We start from the raw sequence: 22,548 nt of genomic DNA, 5'->3' as shown, positions 1-22,548 counted from the left end.
AAGTCATTAAGTAAGCCTACTAATGCATTGGCTCAAATAGCATCTCAGAAGCTATACTGGCTGGTCTTATGTCAACTTGATACCAGCTGGAGTTATCACAGAGAATGGAGCCTCAGTTGAGAAAACGTCTCCATGAGATCCAGCTGTAAGGCATTTTTTCAACTAGTGATCATTGTGGGTGGTGCCATCCCTGGGCTGGTAGACCTGTGTTCTATACGAAAGCAAGTTGAGCAAGCCAGGGGAAGCAAGCCAGTAAGTAACATCCCTCCACGGCCTCTCCATCAGCTTCTGCTTCCTGACCTGCTTGAGTTCCAGTCCTGACTTCCTTTGGTGATGAACAGCAATATGGAAGTGTAAGCTGAATAAACCCTTTCCTCCCCAACTTGCTTCTTGGTCATGATGTTTGTGCAGGAATAGAAACCCTGGCTAAGACAGAAGCTAAGCACTGGAAGCTGGTGAAGTGGAACCACAGAGAGCCTTGTAAAGAGGCCCATAGGATGCTGTTACCTCCTCTGTGTGCTTTTCTGAACATCTTGCAGTGGGTCTGAGATGCTCCTGGTCAGAAGGCCAATGATTGCTTGTGGAGCAGAGAAACAGTATAGACTGAGGGTCCTCTCAGAACCTCAGCATCAGGTTCAAACATAATCACCCAGGACCACAACAACAATGAACAATAGTGGTGGTGTGGTGCAGAGATGTTTTGCTCAGTAGAGTGTTTGCTGTGTGAGCATGAGGCACTGAGTTCAGATCCTCAGCATCCACTGATAAAAAGAGTTGGGTATGCCCATAATCTCAGTATAGGAGGCAGAGAAGAAGATACTTAGGGATCACTGCCCAGGCAGGCTAGCCAAATTGGTAACCTCCAATGTTCAATAAGAGAATCTGCCTTTTTAAAAAAGGAAGAAGGTGGTAAGACGCCACCTGTCAACGTATAGCCTCTACACACATGTACACACACACCACACACATGCACATACACACACCACATATACACACATGCATATACACACATACACCATATACATATACACCTCAAACATATATACACACACTACACAAGGCACAAACACACTTGTACACTTTCAACACACATATACACACCCCACAACATACACATACATACATACACACACCACACATACCACACACACATGCCAACACACACACATACACACCACACACACACACATACACACCACACACACACATACACGCATGACACAGGGTCTGCTGGTGCCTAGAGCATAAGTCATTTTCACCTTATGAGGTCCAGTGACCACTCATCACTGAGGTGACCTTGGTACCTGCACTGTCCCTGATCCTCAAGGGTCCATGTTGACTGTGAATGGACCCCAATGTGCCTTCAGAAAAGACTTCTTAAATGGCATCTGTGGCCATAAGACCCTTCCATGTTCTTTAATGTGATGAAGGTCAGGTGTGGCCACAAGATGGAGGAGCCCGGGCAAGCAAAGGTGCCAGATGGATGCAGTGCAAAACAGAGACCATACCAAGGATGCTGAGTGAGCTCCTTTACAGAGTCAAGGAAAATTCTCCAGAGAAATTCCAAAGGATTAGTCAGTTAGGGGAGGATGGGGAGGGAGTTTGTGGCTGGGGCCATTGTATTATGGGACATGTCTGGCTCCCTGGCAGGGTACTCACAGCCTATAGGTAAGTTGAGGGATAAGAGGAGAAGAAAACAATTCTCATTCTGTTGTTGTTGTTTGAGACACAGTTTCTTTGTATAGCCCTGGCTGTCCTGGAACTCATTCTATAGACCAGGCTGGCCTTGAACTCAGAGATCCACCTGCCTCTGCCTCTCGAGTGCTGGGATCAAAGGTGTGCTCCACCACCAACCAGCAGAAAACAAATAAAGATTTATGAGCCAGATGTGGTTTAATCCCAGCACTCAGGTGGCAGAGGCAGGAGAATCTCTGTGAGTACAAAGCTAGCCTCATCTGCATAGTGACAGATGTACGTAATAAACAAAGAAAATTAAGATTTATTTACTTTATTTTGTGTATGTGGGTGCTCTGTCTGGACCACATGCATGCAGTGCCTGTGGAGGCCAGAAGATGGTGGCCTATTCCCTGGGACTAAAATTACAGATGGTTGTGAGCCACCGTGTGGGTGCTAAAAATTGAACCTGGGTCCCGTGGAAGAGTAACAGCCAGTGCCCCTAACCATTGGAGCATCCCGGATTGTATGGGATAAATGTGTGATACAAAGAAGAATTTTCAGGAGAGACAGAAGCAGGAGTGAGTCTCTCTCTCTCTCCCTCTCTCTCTCTCTACCCCCCTCTCTCTCACGCACACACACACACAAACACGTATACACACATACTTGCACACACACACATCATTCTTTTCTTTCCTTCCTTCCTGCCACCCTGTTCCCTGCTCCATGGGAGCTGTAATGGCTGGGCCGGTCTGTGGCTCAGTGGTTAGCTGTTATATATTACTGGCCACATATTTTACACTCGGCAGCATGAAAAAGGGAGCATAAAACTGCAATTAAGTGTCTGAACTGTTGCTATTTTGGAAATTAAAACAACCTACATTACCCTCCATGCAACTTGGATCACTGACTCAGGGCTGAGAAGCAATTATTCCCATCCCTTTAACCAACTTCTTTCCCATAAAAACCCGTTGTTAATGGGTCCCCAGGGACCTCTGAAAATAAGATCTGTAATAAAGAAATTAATAACATGCAGAGCAGGCCACAGCTAAAAAGCTTTTTAGGAAACGTTAATGGTTCTGTTCTGAGTGAGGAATCTGTGGACCCAGTTCCTCCCTTGTATCTGATGGCTGGCCGGTGCCAGGGTGGGGGCAAAGATGAATGAATGAGCTTCCAGCCCATGGAGGCAGCGGGGTGGGAGCTCATCCTCTAAGTGGGATGATGGCTACTCCGGGGTGTCAGGAGACCCCAGCTCTGCCCCAGCTGCCTTCCCTCCCTATCCCCCGCTTCCATCTCCCTCCCCACCTCTTCTTCTGAGGCTAGGTTCCTGGTCCACCCTCCGCACAGCCCTCTGCCTCTCTCTATAGCTGAGTCACTCTCTGTCTTCATCTGTCTCTTCCTCTCCCTGTCTCTATGTCTCTCACCTATCTCTCTATCTCCGTGTCTCTGTCCTCCTGTCTGTCTTTGTCTCTATCTGTCTCTGTGTCTCTTGGTGTATAGCTATGTCTGTCTCTGTCTGTCTTTCTGTGTGTGTCTGTCTGCATCTTTGTCTTTCTCTGTTTCTGTTTCTCCTTATCTTTCTATCCTTCTGTCTGTCTGTCTTCCTTGTTCCTCCTGTCACCCCCCAGCCCTACCCCTGCCTCTGTGTCTCTGTATCACCCAACCGTCCTTCCTCATCTCTGTCCCCTTAATGTCATCTTCTCCTTGCTATTCTACCCTCTGCCTCTGCCCCTGCCTCTGCCCCTGCCCCTGCCCCTGCCCCTTCCCCTGCCTCTGCCCCTGCCCCTGCCCCTGCCCCTGCCTCTGCCCCTGCCTCTGCCCCTTCCCCTGCCTCTGCCCCTGCCCCTGCCCCTGCCCCTGCCCCTGCCCCTGCCCCTGCCCCTGCCTCTGCCCCTGCCTCTGCCCCTTCCCCTGCCTCTGCCCCTTCCCCTGCCTCTGCCCCTGCCCCTGCCCCTGCCCCTCCCTCTGCCCCTGCCCCTGCCCCTGCACCTGCCCCGTCCCTGCCCCTACCCCTGCCTCTGCCCCTGCCCCTTCCCCTGCCCCTGCCCCTGCCCCTGCCTCTGCCTTTACATCTCTGCCTCCCCTGGAGTGTCTCTGGGCTTTCCTGCATCTCTTGCTCTCTCCAGCTCTACCCAGATAGACTTGTACAGTCATGTGTGGCTTAGCAACACCGTCTGAGAAATACCTCCTGGAGAAGTTCATCACTGTGTGCTCAGCAACCTCATGCCTGATGTGTGAGAATGTGTGCCGGTGGAATGTTCATAAGTGGAATGTTATACACGTCACACATGTACACATGTGGTGACTAGTCTTCATGGCCAATGTGGCTCTGGATTTCTATTGACATGCCACTGTGGAGTTCTGTGAGGACTTCCCAGAGAGGATTAACTGAGGCACAGATTGCAGGTACCTTGATTGCAGGTAGTGTCAGTGCCCTGAGGGCTCAGACTGCATCAGTATCAGGGAGGACTGATGTGCCTCTTGCTTTGCTTTCTGGGCCATCACGTGTGCCTTGTGCCATCCCACCATGCCCTCCTGGCCTTGCTGGATTGAGCCTGGGCAATAACGGGTCAAATCAGTTTTTCTTTTTCATAAGGAGCTTCTGCCCTGCATTTGGTCACAGTAACAATGTACAACCCCCTGTTACGTCTCAGCCACCCTCCTCCTTGGCTTCTCCACTGCTTGTCCACCTGTCTGTGTCCATCTCTCCTGGGCTTTCTGCTTCTCTTGTCCCCTGTGCTCCTCAAGTCTCCTTCACCCTCAGCGTTCATCCAAAGCAACGTTGGGGTTTTTCTAGATTTGATTTGGAAATTGGACCATTAAGACATCTTGCTGAGAATGTGTTTCTCTTTCCATGTGGGGACCTGGAAGACTTTAAGGAATCAGCCATAAGGAGAGAGCCGTTCACCATGGCGGCCCCCAACCCTGGCTTGAGGATTGAGCTTTTGGGGTCAGACAAACCCCATTCCATGACTTCACTCACTTCTCACCATCCCCCTCCACCACACCTGAGGTGGCCTCTGTGCCCTGGGAAGCGCTTCCTAAGATGGCTGCTTTGGAGCAGAGAATCCTTTAGCAGAATTTCCAGTTCTCTTTCCTCTCAACTGAACTTATATTGTTGCAAGCTAGAGCCTTCCACGTGTGGAGCCCAGCCCTCAGGGCACCTCTGTGATTATCCAAGTGCTAAGCACAAGGTGTTCCTTAAGGTGTATAAAGACACAAACAGTTCACAACCACACTTTGGGCACCCTCCTTGCCTCTGAAACTTTGCAACTTTAAATAAACTCTCTCGTGCTCTTTTATTTCTTTCTTTCTTTTTCTTGGGGGATTAAGAGGACAGTTTTGAGGTTTCTCTGTGTAGCTCTGGCTGTCCTGGAACTAACTCTGTAGACCAGACTCAAAGATTCACCAGTCTCTGCCTCCTGAGTGCTGGGGTTAAAGGTGTGACCACCACAAGCTAAACTTTCACATTTTTTAAAATCTCTATGTTCCTCTGAGCTCTCTCTCTCTCTGTCTCTCTGTCTCTGTCTCTCTGTCTCTCTCCCTCCCTCTCTCTCTCTCTCTCTTTCTCTCTCTCTCTCTCTCTCTCTCTCTCTCTCTCTCTCTCTCTCTCTCTCTCCCTTTCTCTCTCTCTCTGTCACTATAGCCCTGGGTAAGTTTGGTGAGCTGTAGATAGGTCCTAACCTGAAAACTCTCCACTCTTGAAATTTCTTCCACCTAACAAATGAGTCTAATGCTTTAAAATTCAGCCTTACTCAAGTTCTCAAGGCACAAGTCGCATGAAGCCAAGTTTTATATAAATATATATATATATATATATATATATATAAAACATTTTTGTCTTTCAAATCCCTACCACAGTGATGCGTTGTTAAGCTCTGTTTATTACAGTCTAGGGCTTCTGTAGCCCACAAATCCAAACTCTTCCATATCCCTCCTTCAAATCATGACGAGGCCTGTTAATCACAGCAAAACCTCACAGTTGGGCTGTCATAGCAACAACCCCACTTCCTGGACCTATTGTCAGTATTAGTTACTGTTCTGTTGCTGTAACTGTAATGACAGAAGTAAATTAAGGAAGGAAGGAACAAATCGAAGGTTCAGCAGATCGTGGCAGAGCAGGCAGGGCAGGAGCCGGAAACAGCCGGTCAAGTGTCAGCAGTCAGGAGCCAAGAGAGGAAAATGTCTGTGCTCAGCCTGTGATTGTTGTGGTTTTGTTTTTGTTTGTTTGTTTGTTTTCCCATTCTGTCTGGACCTAGAATGCAAATGCTACCCACATTTGAAGTGACACTTTCCCAGTTAAACCTTCCTAGAAATGCCCAATAGACATGCCCACAGCTGAGTTTCCATGGCAACTTCAACTCCAGTGAAACGGACAGTGATGGATGGCTACTTATCACAGTGGTGCCCTTTCTGTTTTCTTGCTGTTCCTTTGCTTCTCAATGAATGAGCACCTTGGGGGCATCTTTACACGCTGCTCCTGTGTCCAGTAGAGATGACACAGACATCTTTACACCCTGCTCCTATGTTCAGTGGAGATAACATGGGCATCTTCACAAGTCTTAGTTTTTTCTAATTATTTTAACTTTGATTGTGGTAAAAATCCACATACAAATACCATCCTAACCAAGACCGAGTGCATTGTTTTTATATCAAATGTATTCGCACTGTTGTGCAATACATTGCAAATGACAAATATATTCGCCACCTTCCCTCTCAAGAACCCTTCACAATATGTTCTGGTTTCATCTGTTGCTCTTGATTACCCATCCTGACCAAACACAACTAGGAGAGTATTTATTTGGCTTACACGTCCAGGTCATGGACAGGAATCCAAACAGAAACACGAAGCAGAGATCATAGAGGGATGTGACTGGCTACATGGCTCCCACAGGTTCATGTTCATCTAGCATTTTTATGTAGTTCAGATAATCTGCCCAGGGAATGGAACCACCCACAGTGGGCTAGGCCCTCTTAGATCAATTGACAGTCGAGACAATCCCCAGAGATATTTCCACAGGCCAGACTGATCTGGGCAGTCCCTCAAATGTGACTCCCAGATGAGTCTAGGCTGTGTCAAGTTGGCAGTCAAAGCTAATGAAGACCCCTCACAACACTAATACTCTCTAGTTCCTCCTCTGCCAGCACCTCTATGCCATTGTCTCTATGAGCTTACCTTCTTTCTCTGAGGGCCCTGTGCATCAGACTCTACAACATCTGACTTTTCGTGTTTGGCTTATTTCACTTAACGTGGTGTCTTCAAGTTTCATTCACAATACAGCGTGTGTCAACATTGTTCTTCCTTTTACATATGTGCGTATATGATGAGTGTCTCTGATGAGTGTGTGACACATGTGCATGTATGCATGTGGATGCAGGCACATGTGTGTCGAGGCATGTGCATGAGGTCAGAGAACAGCCGTGGATGTCTTTGAGATCTCGTGTTGACGTAACTGGCACAGGGATTCTTCTGTCCTGCACCACAGCAGCACCAGGATTGCAGATATGTGCTACTGTACCCAGCTCTACAATCCCCTTCCTCTCTGGGCTGAAACAACACTCTACTGTACATACAAACCACCTTGTATTCATCCATCCATCATCTATTGATGGGCAGGTGGGTGGCTTCTAACTCTTGGTTCTTGTGCTGATGCTGCTATAAAGACACACACACACACACACACACACACACACACACACACACACACACACACACAGAGCTTGCCTTGAGTCTTTAATTTTACTCCACTGGGGTCTACCCAAAAGAAAAATTACCAAATCATGTGCTAGTGCTATTTCTACTCTTTTGTGAGACTGTTGTGCGTTCCCATGGCAAGTACAACATTTTATATCCCCATCCACCATAACCCTGCGCACTTGATGCCACAGAACCTAAACTAATGTTTAGTGACAGTGATTAAACTTGTGTTATCCTATGTGCCCCAATTTCTTCAATATCCATCAACACAAGCTGGTTCGGCAAGTGTATTTATTTGCCTGTTTATTTCTTTTTGGAAGGAGTCATCCTAATGGAAATAAGGTGGCAAGTCTGGAATTGTTCTGGGATGTGTGCCCAGCCATCCCTTAGATAATGTGAGGCAGTAGCAGCAGTAGAGGCTGGGATAAAGAATCAGGACCTTTCTCAGGACGCCACTCACTCAGCTGCCAGAAGTGTTCTCCACTGAAATCTGGTAGGGAAACTCCTCCCTCAGGACTGCCTTTGGCTAAAGGGACATGTTTCCCATGGTTCTGCTTTTCTGGGGATGGCACACCTCCAATTCCCCCAAACTACACTGGAGCCCATTCTCCTTTAGCCCCAGAGTACAGATGAACTCAGCCTCTCCCTTCAAAGGACACCCCTCCCGCCAGCGTCTCCAGGAACTAGACAGCTCAGACCCCAGGAGCTACTGACTGTTATTAGCCACACAGAGAACCCATACCTCTACCGTGACCACTTCCAGTAGATACTGATATCTATGTAGTCTTGGTGTAGCAAGCCAGCCCACTGCTGTCCAGGTACATGCTGGTCAGCAGGAAGACCCTTCCCACTTGGCAACCTCCTACTTGTCTTTCCTGACACCCTTCACTGTCCAATACCCCTTTGCACCCCCACTTTGTGCTTCTCAATGCAGTCCCCGCACTCTGTTCATGCCTGTGTGTGTTGTCCCCCACAACTAGACTAGATGCCTCCTGAGGCCAGAGATTGTGATTTCCATGCCCAATAAGTGCCAGGCTCAGAGCTGGCATCAGTGTATATGACCTTCAGGGGATGAGCCTGGCTTGGCCCTGGAACCATCGAAGGCTCTGTCCTGTCTTGTTCCTACGCTGCTTAGCTTAGAATTTTGATTCTTGTTCCCAGTGCCCAAACCCAGGGACAGCATCTGCTCAGGCATGTCAATGCACCAGGCAAACTTGGAAAAGTCCCAGAGAGCTGAGGCAGGCCTGGGGTAGAGCCTTAGGACATGCAGGGTAGCCAGTGTTAGGAGGAGCTCTCCTGCTTTGTGGCTACCCAGCCTGTTCTTCCTGCTGAGAGCAAGGAGCATCCCTTCCATTTATTCCCAGGTGCTTCGATTCCCTCTCCCTGATCCCAGCCATCCCTGCATTCTAATAACAATGACATATAAGATAGACAACCATAATGACAGCTGACATTTAGGATGAGGATACTATGGTACAGGGCGCCAAGCCAGCCATGTGACCAGCATTGAGTCATGTAATGCATATCAGCACAGTTATGGGGCGAAGGCATGACACCTCCATTCGGTGAGGACAACGGATGAGTGTCTGCCAGGTTCCACAGAGCTCTGCTTACAGCCTATCATGGCCCTGAACGGCATCTTGACCCTGAAGAGGAAACCACTTTCTTCTAGGAATTTTCTCCAGCTCTGCCTCCCCGTGCTCCGCACCTCGGACCTCGGCACACGCCGGGCCAGACTCTATGTCCTGAAAGCAGTCCCAGGGACTGGGTACCAGGAACCATGCTGACTGAAAGGTGGAGAAACTGAGTCACATAAGTCAAGAAAGAAATAGAGTCTGGCCCATGGCCACCCAGAGGCTGTAGAGCAGAGGAGGCTTCTCTTCGCCCATCTCCCCTGGTCCCCTCAGGGAGACCTTCCACCAACCCTCACCTCATCAGGTATTTATGGTTTTGCCCATAAAAGGACAAGCCGTCCGATAAGATAGAAACATTTTATGGGGCAACAAAAATATAGATAAAATTTTATAGTGTGAATCAAGAGGAGGGAGGTGTTAAGTTCCACAAACACCTTTAAAATTTAAACAGCCCCCATTGTAGGGTCCCTGGAGCCAAACCTAAATAATGGATCAGAAAAGGGATAAATCTCCCAGGTCCCCTGTGTGACTGAGAAGAGTTCTGATCGACAAGCGGACAGGAAGGGGGAGGACACTTGCTGGCCGGTGCAGGGCTGGGCCCTGGCGGGCTGCAATGCGGGCACACAGCCTCCGTCTTTATTGTACTTATAAAATATACATGGCCCTTTATTGAATTGCCTGCTGTCGAAATCTGCAAGAACGTTATTGCCTTTTACTGTCCTGGAGAGAAGCAGAGCGGCAACATCTGTGTAATTTCATAAGATGCAGGAGCCATAAATCGGATTGTGCCGGATATAAGATCGATCGTAAAAAATCACGCATTGAACAGAGATCGGGGAAGCTGGGAAGCAGTAGGGGTTGGAGCGGCTCGGGGCGGGGGGATGCTGCTCGGCACCCCGTGTGCGTAGTGCCAGGTGAGACCCCTGTCAGCAAGTACTTTGAAAGGAACAGGCCTTTCTCTGGGCTTCTGAGGGAAGGTCCTGACAGACTCTTAAAACCTTGTTCAAGCTCCGAGGGTCCGGCCCGTAGGAAGGAAGCTAGGAGACCCAGGAGGTCCTAGGTTCATGGAAAGGACAAAAGACTGTAGGTATCTGCATAGACAGGGCCACCCACTCACTCGCAGGCTTGCCCACTACTGAGGACCACAGAGGCCCAAAGTGAGACAGATGCACTACAAACCCATCCAACCCCTCAGACCACTCTCAGGGGAGTGCACATCTAGTCCGATTTTTCCCTTCCATAAAACTTGCTTTGAATCTTCACCAATACGAATCAAAGCTCGGAACTTTTGAAACGTGAGTTGATGCTTGGGAGGGAGATAGCAGATAAAGCCTTGGCTCCAAACTCAGCAGCCATAAGAGGTCAGAGAGACAAGTCCGCCTGCAGAAGGGGGCTGGCGAGATATTCCGATTGTGCAAGCACGAGACCCTGAGTTCAGCTCTCCAGTGCTGTTCCCAAAAGCTGGGGAAGGCAGCACGAGGTGGCATGTCATCGCCGGGAGGCCAGAGCGAGGACCGCAGAGGCTTGCTGGCCAGCCAGGCTAGCTGAATCAGGTTCAGTGAGAGACACATGCACACACCACACACACACACACACACACACACACGAACACGCACACACATGAACATACACATAGCAATTAAACTATTTGTAACATATACACTATGTAGAGAAAGTGTTAGGATAACCTATTTGAAACAAGTCAATGGGGTGGCCCATCAGGCTGAGTACTCAGGATCTTCCCCTGAGATGATCTCAGGCTGCAAGGGCAGGGTCCTGATGACACCTGTACTAGCACCAGGAGCAGTCATCACATACCATTCCTCTGAGCATCAGCAAACTCAGCACTGTGCAAGTTTTCAGTTCCCTGGACTCAGGAAGCTCCAGGGGCACAGAGAGAGGCATTCATCACAGCTATACTAATCTTCATAGCAACTAAGGCCCATTTGCCCTCCCTTCCCCTTGAGATGGAGTCCCCAGAGCACACCAGACAATGGAAAAAGAGAAACTCAACCAGTGACTCACTACACAGCAGAGTTTCATCCCTAGATCCACGCAGAAGGATGGGTGTTGTGATGTCGGTTTGTAATCCTGGTGCTAAGAAGACAGAGTGAGATCCTTCGGCCCACTGGCCATTGTTCCAACTGAGTCAGTAAGAGAGCCTGTCTCAAAGAATAAAGTGGCGTGATTGAGGAACACAGCCAAGGTAGACCTCTGGCCTCTACATGCATGTACACACATGTGCATGTACATACCCATGAAAACACACACACACACACACACACACACACACTCACGTTTTAAAAGTGTAAATGAAGCTACAGAAAACACCACAGAAGAGAGGGTGGAAAGAACTTGAGAGTGTGAGGATAAAGGAAATTGCTGTCACAACTGTGGACACACTGCAACCATGGCGACCATGGTGACCTGCACAAGACTGGCTCCTCCTACTCCACCCCCCCATCCCGTCATGAGTAAAGATGTCCACAAGGCACCATCTCTCCATGAGGAGCCAATGGCAACAATTGCTGTAAAAAGAGGAGTCATTTTCTCTAATCACTCGAGACCAGATGTGAAGAAGAAGGGGTTCAGGGGGAAGGAAGGGGTACACCAGGCAGTGTGTGTGTGAGTGTGTGTGTGTCTGTGAGTGTGTGTGTGTGTGTCTGTGAGTGGTGTCGTGTATCTGTGTGTGTCTGTGAGTGTGTGTGTGTGTCTGTGAGTGTGTCTGTGTGTGTGAGTGGTATCTGTGTGTGTGAGTGTGTGTGTGAGTGTGTGTGTGAGTGTGTGTATATGAGTGTTTGTGTATGAGTGTGTGTGTGAGTGTGTGTGTGTGTGTGTGTGAAACTCTCAAAAAACTGTGCAAAAAAAAATCCTTAAAGACAAGAACAGAAGGGCAAAGTGGGAAGTTCTACTCAGGACTGGTGACATTTATGTATGCTCTTCTCAGTCCCAGGGCTCTTGCCCTCTAGACATGTGAAGAAGTGGTGTTTAGAGGTAGAAAGGTGGTACTGATGAATGGGCTGTATCTAGGCCCTCAGCACATATGTGGCAGATGTACATCTTGGTCTTCATGTGTGTCCCTCAACAACTGGAGCAGGGCCTGTCCCGACTCTGTTGCCCACCTGTGGATCCTGTCCCCTAATGGGTTGCCCTGTCTGGCCTCAGTGGGAGAGGATGTGCTTAGTCCTGTAGTGACTTGATATGCCAAGGTGGGTTGATACCCAGAGCAGGAGCTCCCCCTTCTCAGAAGAGGGGAGAGGGCATGGGGGAGGGGACTGGGAGGAGAGGTGGGGCCAAGATTGGTATATAAAGTGAATAAGTAAATTAATGGGAAAATGGTGCTGAGATATGCTGTTCTATAGCAAATTATCCCAAAATGCAGGCCATTCGGCAAGATTTATTCTGGCATCTCACACTTCTCCCAGATTTAGATCCTCGGAGGTGTAACTTGATAAGGTGAGTCTTCCTCTTGGGAGCCAGGGGATGACCTGCTTCCACATGGTTCCTGTCAGTGTTCCGACACGTGTGGGGCTGTGGCCACACTGATTGAAGCCTCTCCAACATGGTAGCTTGCTTCAGCAACGTTCCAAAGCTGAGATAGGCAATACAGAAAACATCCTAGCAAGAGAAACATGCAGCTCCTTTGTAACTCAGTTCTACCTGAGTCCCAGAGCAGCACCTCTGCCTTTTGCCATATTTCAGAAATTAGAAGCAAGCCACACTCAGGTAGAGGCAGGTACCAGGTAAGGATCTGCCTATAACAAGCATTTTTTCTAGAAGGCTCTCTTCACCAGCCTCATTCAGGACCCATGAGCATCTCCATGGTTTGTGGTACAAAGCTGTATGAGAAAGCTGTCTTAATGAGACCAGGCTGATGTGAGAAGCCAGAAGCAGAATGATCAAGTCGAGAAAGAGGCATCCCCGTTCAAGAGTGCAATTCTCTGCATTAAAGCCTAGGATCACCTTGAGTCCTTGACATTTGGCCATCACCGGTGTCATTTTTCTTTGTCCCCTCCTACTATAGGTCAAAAAGTTGTTGTCCTGTTTCCCAGCCTCCTTTGCAACTGGGATTAATTGTGTGATGACTTTTTTTCCAATGACAAAATATGTGGCAGAAGGAACTTCAGGAGCTGCTGAGGTGACTCAGCAGGTAAAGACACCTGCTGCCAAGCCCGATAAGCTAAACTCAATGCCTACATGAAGGAAGAAGAGGACCAACTCCCACAGTTTTCCTCTGACCTCCACATGTGTGCTGTGGCACACACATTCACTTGAGTATGCACATACAGAGAGAGACCAGGCCTATGAATTCCTCATGGAAACACACACACTCACATGTAACTAACAAGGTCATGAAACAAAACTTAAAAAGCAACTTCAGAAAAGGAGGGTTGGTTTCCTTGGGCTCATGGTTTGAGGGAATACAGTCCTTTATGGTGGGAAGGCATAGCTTCAGGAGAACAAAGTGGGTGGTCACATTTTGTCCTCAGTCCAAGAGCAGGTAAAAATGAAAGCTGGCGTTCAGCTTGCTTTTTTTTCTCTTCTTTTATTCTCTTCAGAACTCCTGACCACGGGACAGTGTTGCTCATGCCTAAGGCAGGTCGTTCCTCCTCATCCTTCCAGACACACCCAGAAATTCATCTCCTAGGTGACCCTAAATTCAGTCAAGCTGACAGTGAACATTATAACCATCACACCATGTGACCTAGTTCACTGGTGAAATGTTGGCACTCATGGTGGTATCTGGATAGAAAATAGCTGGTGTCATATATTTCTCTAGCCTTCCTGGTGGGAGCACAGATGCTGTCTGAGGTGACAGAAGTCACTTTGTGATCATAAGTGAACAACCACAAAGAGAGAAAGGTGGCTAAGAACGAGACATAGAAAGTACTTAAAGGTACATACGCTTTTCTTTAGTCTTTTTACATGAGAAAATAACCAATTTGCTTGAGCTATTTTTCCTGAGTTTTTCTTTACTTATTCAGCCAAACACATCACTATCTAACCAGTGAAGGGCAAGGATTGACTCTGAAATGATGTCTGAGTCAAGGATCCGTGGTATGTGCCTTTAATGCCAGCACCTGGGAGGCAGGAGCAGGTGGCTGGATCTCTGTGAGCTCCAGGACAGCCAACGCTACACAGAGAAACCCTGTCTTGAAACTAAAAACCGAAAACAAAAAGAAAAGATACCTGCAGTGTACAATGATAAAGGTATATCAGATTGTTGGGAAACTTTTGAAAGAGTCTTGAGCTCAGAACTTGGGAGAGGAATGCAGAGTAGTGAGGTCAAGACCAGCATAGACAGGACCCTGCCACAAAAGTAGGCAAGCTGAGAGTGATGGTTTGAATAAGAATGGCCTCCATAGGCTCACAGATTTGAATGTTCGGACTCCAAGGAGTGGCAATGTTAGGAGGTGTGGCCTTACTGGAGTGGGTGTGGCCTTGTTGGAGTGGGTGTGGCCTTGTTGGAGTGGGTGTGTCGATGAAGGTGGGCTCTGGAGTTTCAGGTGTTCAAGCCAGGCACAGTGGCTCTCTTCCTGCTGCCTGCTGATGTAGATGTACAACTCTCAACTGTTTCTCCAGCACCATATTTGCCTAGGTACCACCATGCTTCCTGCCATGACAACATGCTCTAGATATATGCAAGCCCCAATTAAATTCTTTCTTTCATATGAGCTGCCATAGTCACGGTGTCTCTTCACCGCAATAGAATACTGACTAAGACAGAAGTTGGAACCAGGAGTCTGGTATTGCTGTGCTAAATCTGACCATATTTTTTGTTGGTGGAATGTGGCTTTGGGAATTTGGATTAATAAAGCAGTTGAATGCTTAGGATGGAGCTTAATGGCCCATCCTAGTAGGAGCAGGGGACACAGTAGTGTTGAAAGCAATGTAGATTGTAATGGCCCAGATCATGAAGTTTCAGAGAAGAATATGAGTATGTGGCCTAGAGATCGGTCTTATAATATTTTGGCAAAGAATGTGGCTGGGTTTTGCCCTTGTCTGAAAAGTCTGCCTGAGGTCAAATTGAGGAGTTTTAGACTAATGGCCTTGGCAGAGGAGATTTCAAGACAGCCTGGTATTGACTGTGCAGATCTATAATAAAAAGGAGCAAGCTGAGCAAGGAGAAATACAAAACGTGCAGTTGGAGAAGAAAAGGAGCATCAGGAAGTGTAATGGACGTAAATGCCCAAGGAGATAAAAAGTCTAAACAACTTTTAGCATTAGCATAAAAACACAAAATGAAATAAAGGTGGTGGTGGTGGTGGTGGTGGTGCTGGTAGTGGTAACCTCAAGGCAAGACCTCACCATCCTAAGCTTCCAACTTGTGAAAGGAATTAAAGAAAATCTTAGGGTCAGGTGTGGTAGCACATACCTTTAATGCCAGCACTCAGGAAGCAGAAGCAGGTGGCTTCCTAGTTCAACACCAGCCTGGTCTACAAAGTGAATTCCAAGTCAGTCAAGCTTAGGCTGTAAAAGACACCATCAACAACAGAAAGCTGGTAAAGACATAATTGAACAAGGGACTATGTCCCAGCCCCAGCAAGCAGCAAAATTGGCAGCTTCAACCACATGGTTTTCACTTTAGAGTCAAGGATACAAGAAAGTGTGTGGGTAATTTTTTTGTACACTGTGTAAAGACTGTCTTTGTACTATTCAAATGCTAATTTCTGTGCTGGCAGAGAGTTGAGTGCAGACAAGACTTTGGCATGGTTATTCATATGCTTATTATATTGTTATATATACATTATTATTATATATTGCTATTCATACTATTATTTATATGCTACTTCATACTTTCTAAACACTCCCTCTTTCACCTTCTGTTTGGATCAATAAAAAAAAACTGATGACCTATAGCAAAGGAAGAGAAAATAGGAAAACTTCCTGGCAGAGATAGGAACTCTGGGAAAGAGTCAAGCATGGGGGATTTGCCAGGGAGACTCAGGGGAAGAGCTGGGACTGCAGGAGCGGTAACTAATGAGTCATGTAGCAGAACATAAATTAATGTATAGGGGCTAGTGTAAGTTAAAAGACCTAGGTGGGCATAAGAGTAAGCTAGGCCTAAAGTTATTGTAAATTAATACGAGTCTCCATGTCTTTATTCAGAACTTGAGTGGGCAAAGAAAGCCCATTGTGGCTATAAGAAAGAGGTTGTAGAATCCCCTTCCATGTCTAAGGAAAGCCTTGAAGCCAGGCATGTGGCAAAGGCATCCCTGCATGGGGGCCCAGAAAGGCCATTGTGTGAAACTGTGAAGGTGAAGCCTGGATTTTCTTGGAGACCCCAAGATGTTTGAGATGCCAGAATCATGGGGTATCTGCTGAGGAAAGCTGCTAACAGGAACCAGCCCAAGAGTGAAGTCTGTTGCAGTCAGCAAAGCTGAAGGGAGTTGGAGGTCTGAAGAGCACTTTGACGTCAGACGTGGAGACGCAGAGTTTGGAGTTTGCCCAGCTGTTCTTCAGTTTTGCTTTGGTCCAACATTTTCTCACTGTGCTCCCTTTGCCGTTGTATGTTGGAAGTGTGTGATCAGCTTTTTTGATTTTGATTTTACAGGGGTTACAGTTAAAGGACTTTATGAATCTCAGAATGGACTTTGGGCTTTTAAGCAAAGTTGACACTGTGACAGACTATGGGAACCTTCAAAGTTGGACTGATTACATTTTTGCATTATAACATGGCTACAAGCATATGGGGACCAGTGAGTGGAATATGGTGGTTTGAATAAGTATGGCCTTCATAGGCTCATACATTTTAATGTTTGGTCACCATGGAGTGGCACTATTAGGAGCTATGGCCTAGTTGGAGGGAGTGTATCATTGGGCATGGGTTTGGGTTTCAAATACTCAAGTCAGACACAAAATTTCTCTTCCCTGCTGCCTGCCTGTCCAGAACTCCAGCACTATGTCTGCCTGCATGCTGCCATGCTTCCTACTATGACAATAGTGTACCAAAGCTGCCGAATGTCAGCAAATCCCAATTAAGTGCTTTGTTTTATAAGAGATGTCAGGATCAATGCATCCCTTTACAACACTAGGAAACTGGCTAAGACGCTGGAGATAGAGCTCTGTGGTAGATGTCTTACTAGCCTACCATGTGCAAGGCTCTGGGTTCAACGTTCAACATTCAGAACACAGTAAGCAGGTAGAAGGGAAAGGAACACTGTCTAATTTAGCAGGAGTTAGGAAAATGATCACTCTTGACCACATCGGTAGAAGTATAGTTAGATTTTATCTCATTAGAGGATAATTTGGAAACACGTGTACACTATTGTGGAGATCAAACCCAGGGCCTCAGACATGCTAAGCAACTATTCTACCACTGAGCCACATGGTCAACCTTTGGCTGTATCAATTGTAATAGAAAATTCATAAACTCTCTGACTTAGCAACTTGTGTTTATAAGTTCGCCCCAAAGAAATAATACTAAGAACCTGGAAGGAGGGGCTAGAAAGACAGCTCAGCAGCTGAGACCTCTGACTGCTCTTGCTGGGGCCCAGGGTTCAGTTCCCAGGGTCCACATGGAACTCACAACAGTTTCTAACTCCAGTTCCAGAGGTTCCATAACCCTCTTTAGGCATCTGCATGCATGTAGAATACACACATGGGTATAGTCAAATGCATATACGTTAAGTAAAAATAAACCTTTAACAAGAGTCTCAGCAGGTATACGATAAGGACAAGAATGTCTTCTGGGGGGACCTGGAGCATGCTATGTCTTCATCAGCAGGTGTGCAGTAAGCCCCAGCCACCAGCCACGTGGGCCTCTGAGCATTTGACATGAAACTTAGCTGACCTCTGATCTGCCTACGAAAAACACACACCTTAGCCCTGCACGCCACTACCACGTGCAAATGTGTGATAGAGAGATGTGAGACAAGCAGGACGGTTTGAGCACCAGGATAAGAGGCAGGACTGGGTTAGAGTGGTTGCTACACAAGCCTGAGGACCTGAGTTTGAATCCCTAACATCCTTGAAAAACAGAGTGTGACCACACACATCCACAGCCCTACCACTGCGGGTGGCCGAGGCAGATGGATCAAGATTCATGGCTGCAGTTCTAGTGTCGTGTTCAGTGAAAGATCCTTTCTCAAGAGAACACAGAAAGTGGCAGAAGATGACACATGTCTTCCTCTGGCCTCTGGGCATACACAGCTAGCTGCCTGTACTCTCAAACATGTTACTTGTACATGTTCACACATGAATACACAAACACACACATTTGTACATATTGTGCAGTAGTGTAGAAGTCAGCATCTCCTAAATGTTGATTTTATGCGTGTGTGTGTGTGTGTGTGTGTGTGTGTGTGTGTGTGTGGTGGGTTTTTTTCCAAGACAGGGTTTCTCTGTGTAGCCTTGCCTGTCCTGGAACTCGCTCTTTCAGGGCTAGTCTTGAACTCACAGAGATCCACATGCCTCTGCCTCCCAAGTGCTAGGATTAAAGCCATGTTTCCCATGGCTTCAAAACAGAAGAACTGATCATCTCCTTGTTGTGTATAAAGCTAGGATCCCATTGAAGATTCTCTGAGACTAATCTTATGACTTTCTGTCCATTTTGTTATTTTTGTACTTCCGTTTCCTCTTCGCAAGGTCACACTAATGTTGTCAGACCTAAAGGAATGTTAAGATCAAAAACTTGACAGATTACATTCCCAGGACCTTGTCAGTGACTCTGAAGCAGCCTCCCTTCCATTCTTAGATGTAATAAGACACACTATGATACTTAGTAAGCCCCAGGCCCAGAGACGCAGGGAGGGGGTGGCATATCTCTTGACCTTACTGTCATGAGCCCATACGGTTGACTGGAAGTCAAGGTGAGTTTCTTTCCTGGGTGTCCGCAGACCTTCAGATGAAAAGCTTCTTCTCTTCGGTCCCACTGACCCAGGCACTTGCCTGTCATTCCATCTGACAGCTGACAGCCGCCTCCAGAAGTCACGGCACAAAGCATATTGTGGCCACTGTGGTACCCTCTTGCACGGTGAGCACAGTGAGAGGTGAGGGAGGTGACGGTCACCCCTGCCACCTGCTGGTGTGGCATATCTATTACTTCAGGCTTGGCCACAAATTCCATCTCCACAGCCTATAACACTGTTGGACCAGCAACTAGAAAAACGAGGAAAATTGCTGTGAATGTCCAGCAGATGAAACAGGCTCCTGACGGGGGAAGAACAGCAGGTTGTCGGCAGACACCTAATTCATCACAGTAAGTGTGAGAGGGAAGCATTACTTTAGAGCCCTGGAGAAGGAATCACTGTGCTGCTAGACTCTCCTCCCACTCAAATATGATTTGCAGAAGAACCAAAAATCTCAGCGCTGGAAACGGAGCTTAGTGGCGTATGCACACTCACACACCACACACACCGTACACACACACCACAGACACTCACACAGTACACACCACACACACACACATTACATAACACCATACACACAATACATACATACCATATGTTCACAGGCACACACAAACAAACCACACACTCATAGACACACACATACAGGCCACATACACACCATAAATACACATGTACACACATCACACATACACACAACACTATATAACACATATATACAGACCACACACTCATAGACATATACATATACACACAAACACACATATATTCCACATACTCACAGACATACATATACACATTCCACTCACACCACAGATACACATACATACATAAAAAACACACACACCATATAGCATACACCATACACACACTGCACATTACACACACCATACCACACATTATATACACATAACACGCACACACACATGAGGCAAAGGCAGGCTGAACTCTGTGAGTTCAAAGTCAGCCTGGTCTATGTAGTAAGTTCCACACCAACCAGGGCTATTGTGAGACTCTGCCTCAAAAAACAAAAACTAGTAATGTAGAAATGACTGACCATCCAAAGATCAGAGAAAAAGATTGAGCCAAAAATGGGGCATGCAGGGTGCGTGGAAGAAACACAAAACATGGCAACAATGTTAAAAACAAGCAAGACTCACCCAGACATGATGTGACATGCCTGTAATGCAAACATTTGGGAGACTGAGGCAGGAGGATCACTAGCTTGAGGCCACTCTGAGCTCCATAGTGCTAATCAATCTGATATTTTTAAAACATCCTTTATTCTTGTTCTGGTGTCCACTCCTGAATGAGAAAACTCTCTAGAGGCTGACTGGCTGGGAGCCATGGTGGGGTTTGGTTTCCCATGATGCTTCAGGCCCAGGTGGAAGCAGGGCCTGGCCTTGGTCTTCAGCACCACAAAAGGACTGGAGTCACTCAGATGCATCTGCAGAAAAGGGGAGGGAAGGGAAGTAAAGTAAAGAGAGAGGAGGGGGAAAGGGAGGGAGAAGGGGAGGGGAGCGGGAAGAAGGGAAGGGAGGAGAGAACAGGGAAAGGAAAGAGAAAAAATGCAAGGCAGCTTCAGAAAGCCAGAGTTCGTGATCTGAAAACACCTGTCCTACCTCAGAGTCCAACAGATCAAATATTTTTAAAAAGATCATATGAGCTATCTAAATAACAAAATTAACCAAATGGTTGTGATATATCTCTGTAGAATTAGAACAGGGAATACATTGTTTCTCAAATGCTCACAGAATATATGGACAAATTGATTAAGTAATGAGTCTCAACATGAGCCTCAATAAACAGCAGAAACTACACAGGCAATTTCAACAAATCAATAGTGAAAAGACAAATGACCAGACAGAAAAACGAGCAAGAACAGAAAGGGACTACTTACCACGGAGGTTGTGGAAATGGCCAAGAATACATTAAAAGATGCTTAGCTTTTATCCCAAAACATGGGGCCTGAAGTCAGCTCAGCAAAATAGTATCTCGGCCCTAACAGACGGGAAACAGATAAAAAGCTATAGAAAAGCTGTAGATCGGAGACGGCGCCAGGGCAAGCGAGAGCCGGACGGGCACTGGGCGACTCTGTGCCTCGAGGAGGAAAATCAACTAAACATGGGCAAAGGAAATCCTAAGAAGCCGAGAGGCAAGATGTCCTCATATGCATTCTTTGTGCAAACCTGCCGGGAGGAGCACAAGAAGAAGCACCCGGATGCTTCTGTCAACTTCTCAGAGTTCTCCAAGACGTGCTCAGAGAGGTGGGAGACCATGTCTGCTAAAGAAAAGCAGAAATTTGAGGATATGGCAAAGGCTGACAAGGCTCGTTATGAAAGAGAAATGAAAACCTACATTCCTCCCAAAGGGGAGACCAAAAAGAAGTTCAAGGACCCTAATGCACCCAAGAGGCCTCCTTCGGCCTTCTTCTTGTTCTGTTCTGAGTATCGCCCAAAAATCAAAGGTGAGCATCCTGGCTTATCCATTGGTGATGTCCCAAAGAAACTAGGGGAGATGTGGAACAACACTGCCGCGGATGACAAGCAGCCCTATGAGAAGAAGGCCGCCAAGCTGAAGGAGAAGTACGAGAAGGATATTGCTGCCTACAGAGCTAAAGGAAAACCTGATGCAGTGAAAAAGGGGGTGGTCAAGGCTGAAAAGAGCAAGAAAAAGAAGGAAGAGGAAGATGATGATGAGGAGGAAGAGGATGAGGAAGAGGAGGAAGAAGAGGAAGACAAAGATGAAGAAGAAGATGATGATGATGAATAAGTTGCTTCTAGCGCAGTTTTTTTTCGTGTCTATAAAGCATTTAATCCCCCTGTACACAACTCACTCCTTTTAATGAAAAAAATTAAAATGTAAGGCTGTGTAAGATTTGTTTTTAAACTGTACAGTGTCTTTTTTTTTTTTTTTTTTTTATAGTTAACACACTACCGAATGTGTCTTTAGATATCCCTGTCCTAGTGGTTTTTCAATAGCCACTAACCTTGCCTGGTACAGTCTGGGGGTTGTAAATTGGCATGGAAATTTAAAGCAGGTTCTTGTTGGTGCACAGCACAAATTAGTTATATATGGGAACAGTAGTTTGGTTTTTTTTTTTCTTTTTTTCTGTTTTTTGTTTGTTTTTTTTTTCCCAGTTTTTTTTCTTTTGGTTTTATTTTGGGTTTTTTTTTTTTTTTTTTTTTTTTTTTTTTTCATCTTCAGTTGTCTCTGATGCAGCTTATAAGAAGATAATTGTTCTGTTAACTGAATACCACTCTGTAATTGCAAAAAAAAAAAAAAAAAAATGCGGCTTTTGTTTTGTTGACATTCTGAATGCTTCTAAGTAAATACAATATTTTTTATTAGTTAAAAAAAAAAGCTGTAGATCTGTTGTTGACCAGGGGCTCTGAGAGGTTTGTTTGGTTTTAAATTACAGTGTGTGTATCTCTGTCTGTCGTCTGTCCGCATATGTGTGTATCTGTCTTTCTGTTTCTGTCTCTGCATGTATCTGTTTGTATGTATGTATGTCTCTGTCTTTCTGTCTCTGTATGTCTCTCTCTCTCTCTCTCTCTCTCTCTCTCTCTCTCTCTTTCTGTGTATGTGTGTGTGTGTGTGTCTGTGTGTGCACACGCGAGTGCTCCCCAGGGTGAAGCTCCCCAGGGTGAAGCACAAGAAATGCTGTCCTGTGGAGATGGGACCCCGGAGC

General features: G+C 46.6%; 1 protein-coding gene across 1 annotated transcript; it reads left to right on the top strand.

Annotated features, from left to right (window-relative positions):
- Positions 1-20,981: 20,981 nt before the first annotated feature.
- Positions 20,982-21,629, top strand: LOC308428624 (high mobility group protein B1-like; the record flags this gene model as incomplete). Its single annotated transcript, XM_080927170.1, has 1 exon — positions 20,982-21,629. The coding sequence occupies one exon, from the start codon at positions 20,982-20,984 to the stop codon at positions 21,627-21,629; it is 648 nt and encodes a 215-aa protein (XP_080783296.1).
- Positions 21,630-22,548: the final 919 nt, after the last annotated feature.

Source organism: Micromys minutus (genome assembly GCF_963924665.1).
Source record: "Micromys minutus genome assembly, chromosome: 13".
NCBI classification, from domain to species: domain Eukaryota; kingdom Metazoa; phylum Chordata; class Mammalia; order Rodentia; family Muridae; genus Micromys; species Micromys minutus.
The sequence above is the reverse complement of the archived record's forward strand: the minus strand, read 5'-3'. Positions and strand labels throughout refer to the sequence as shown.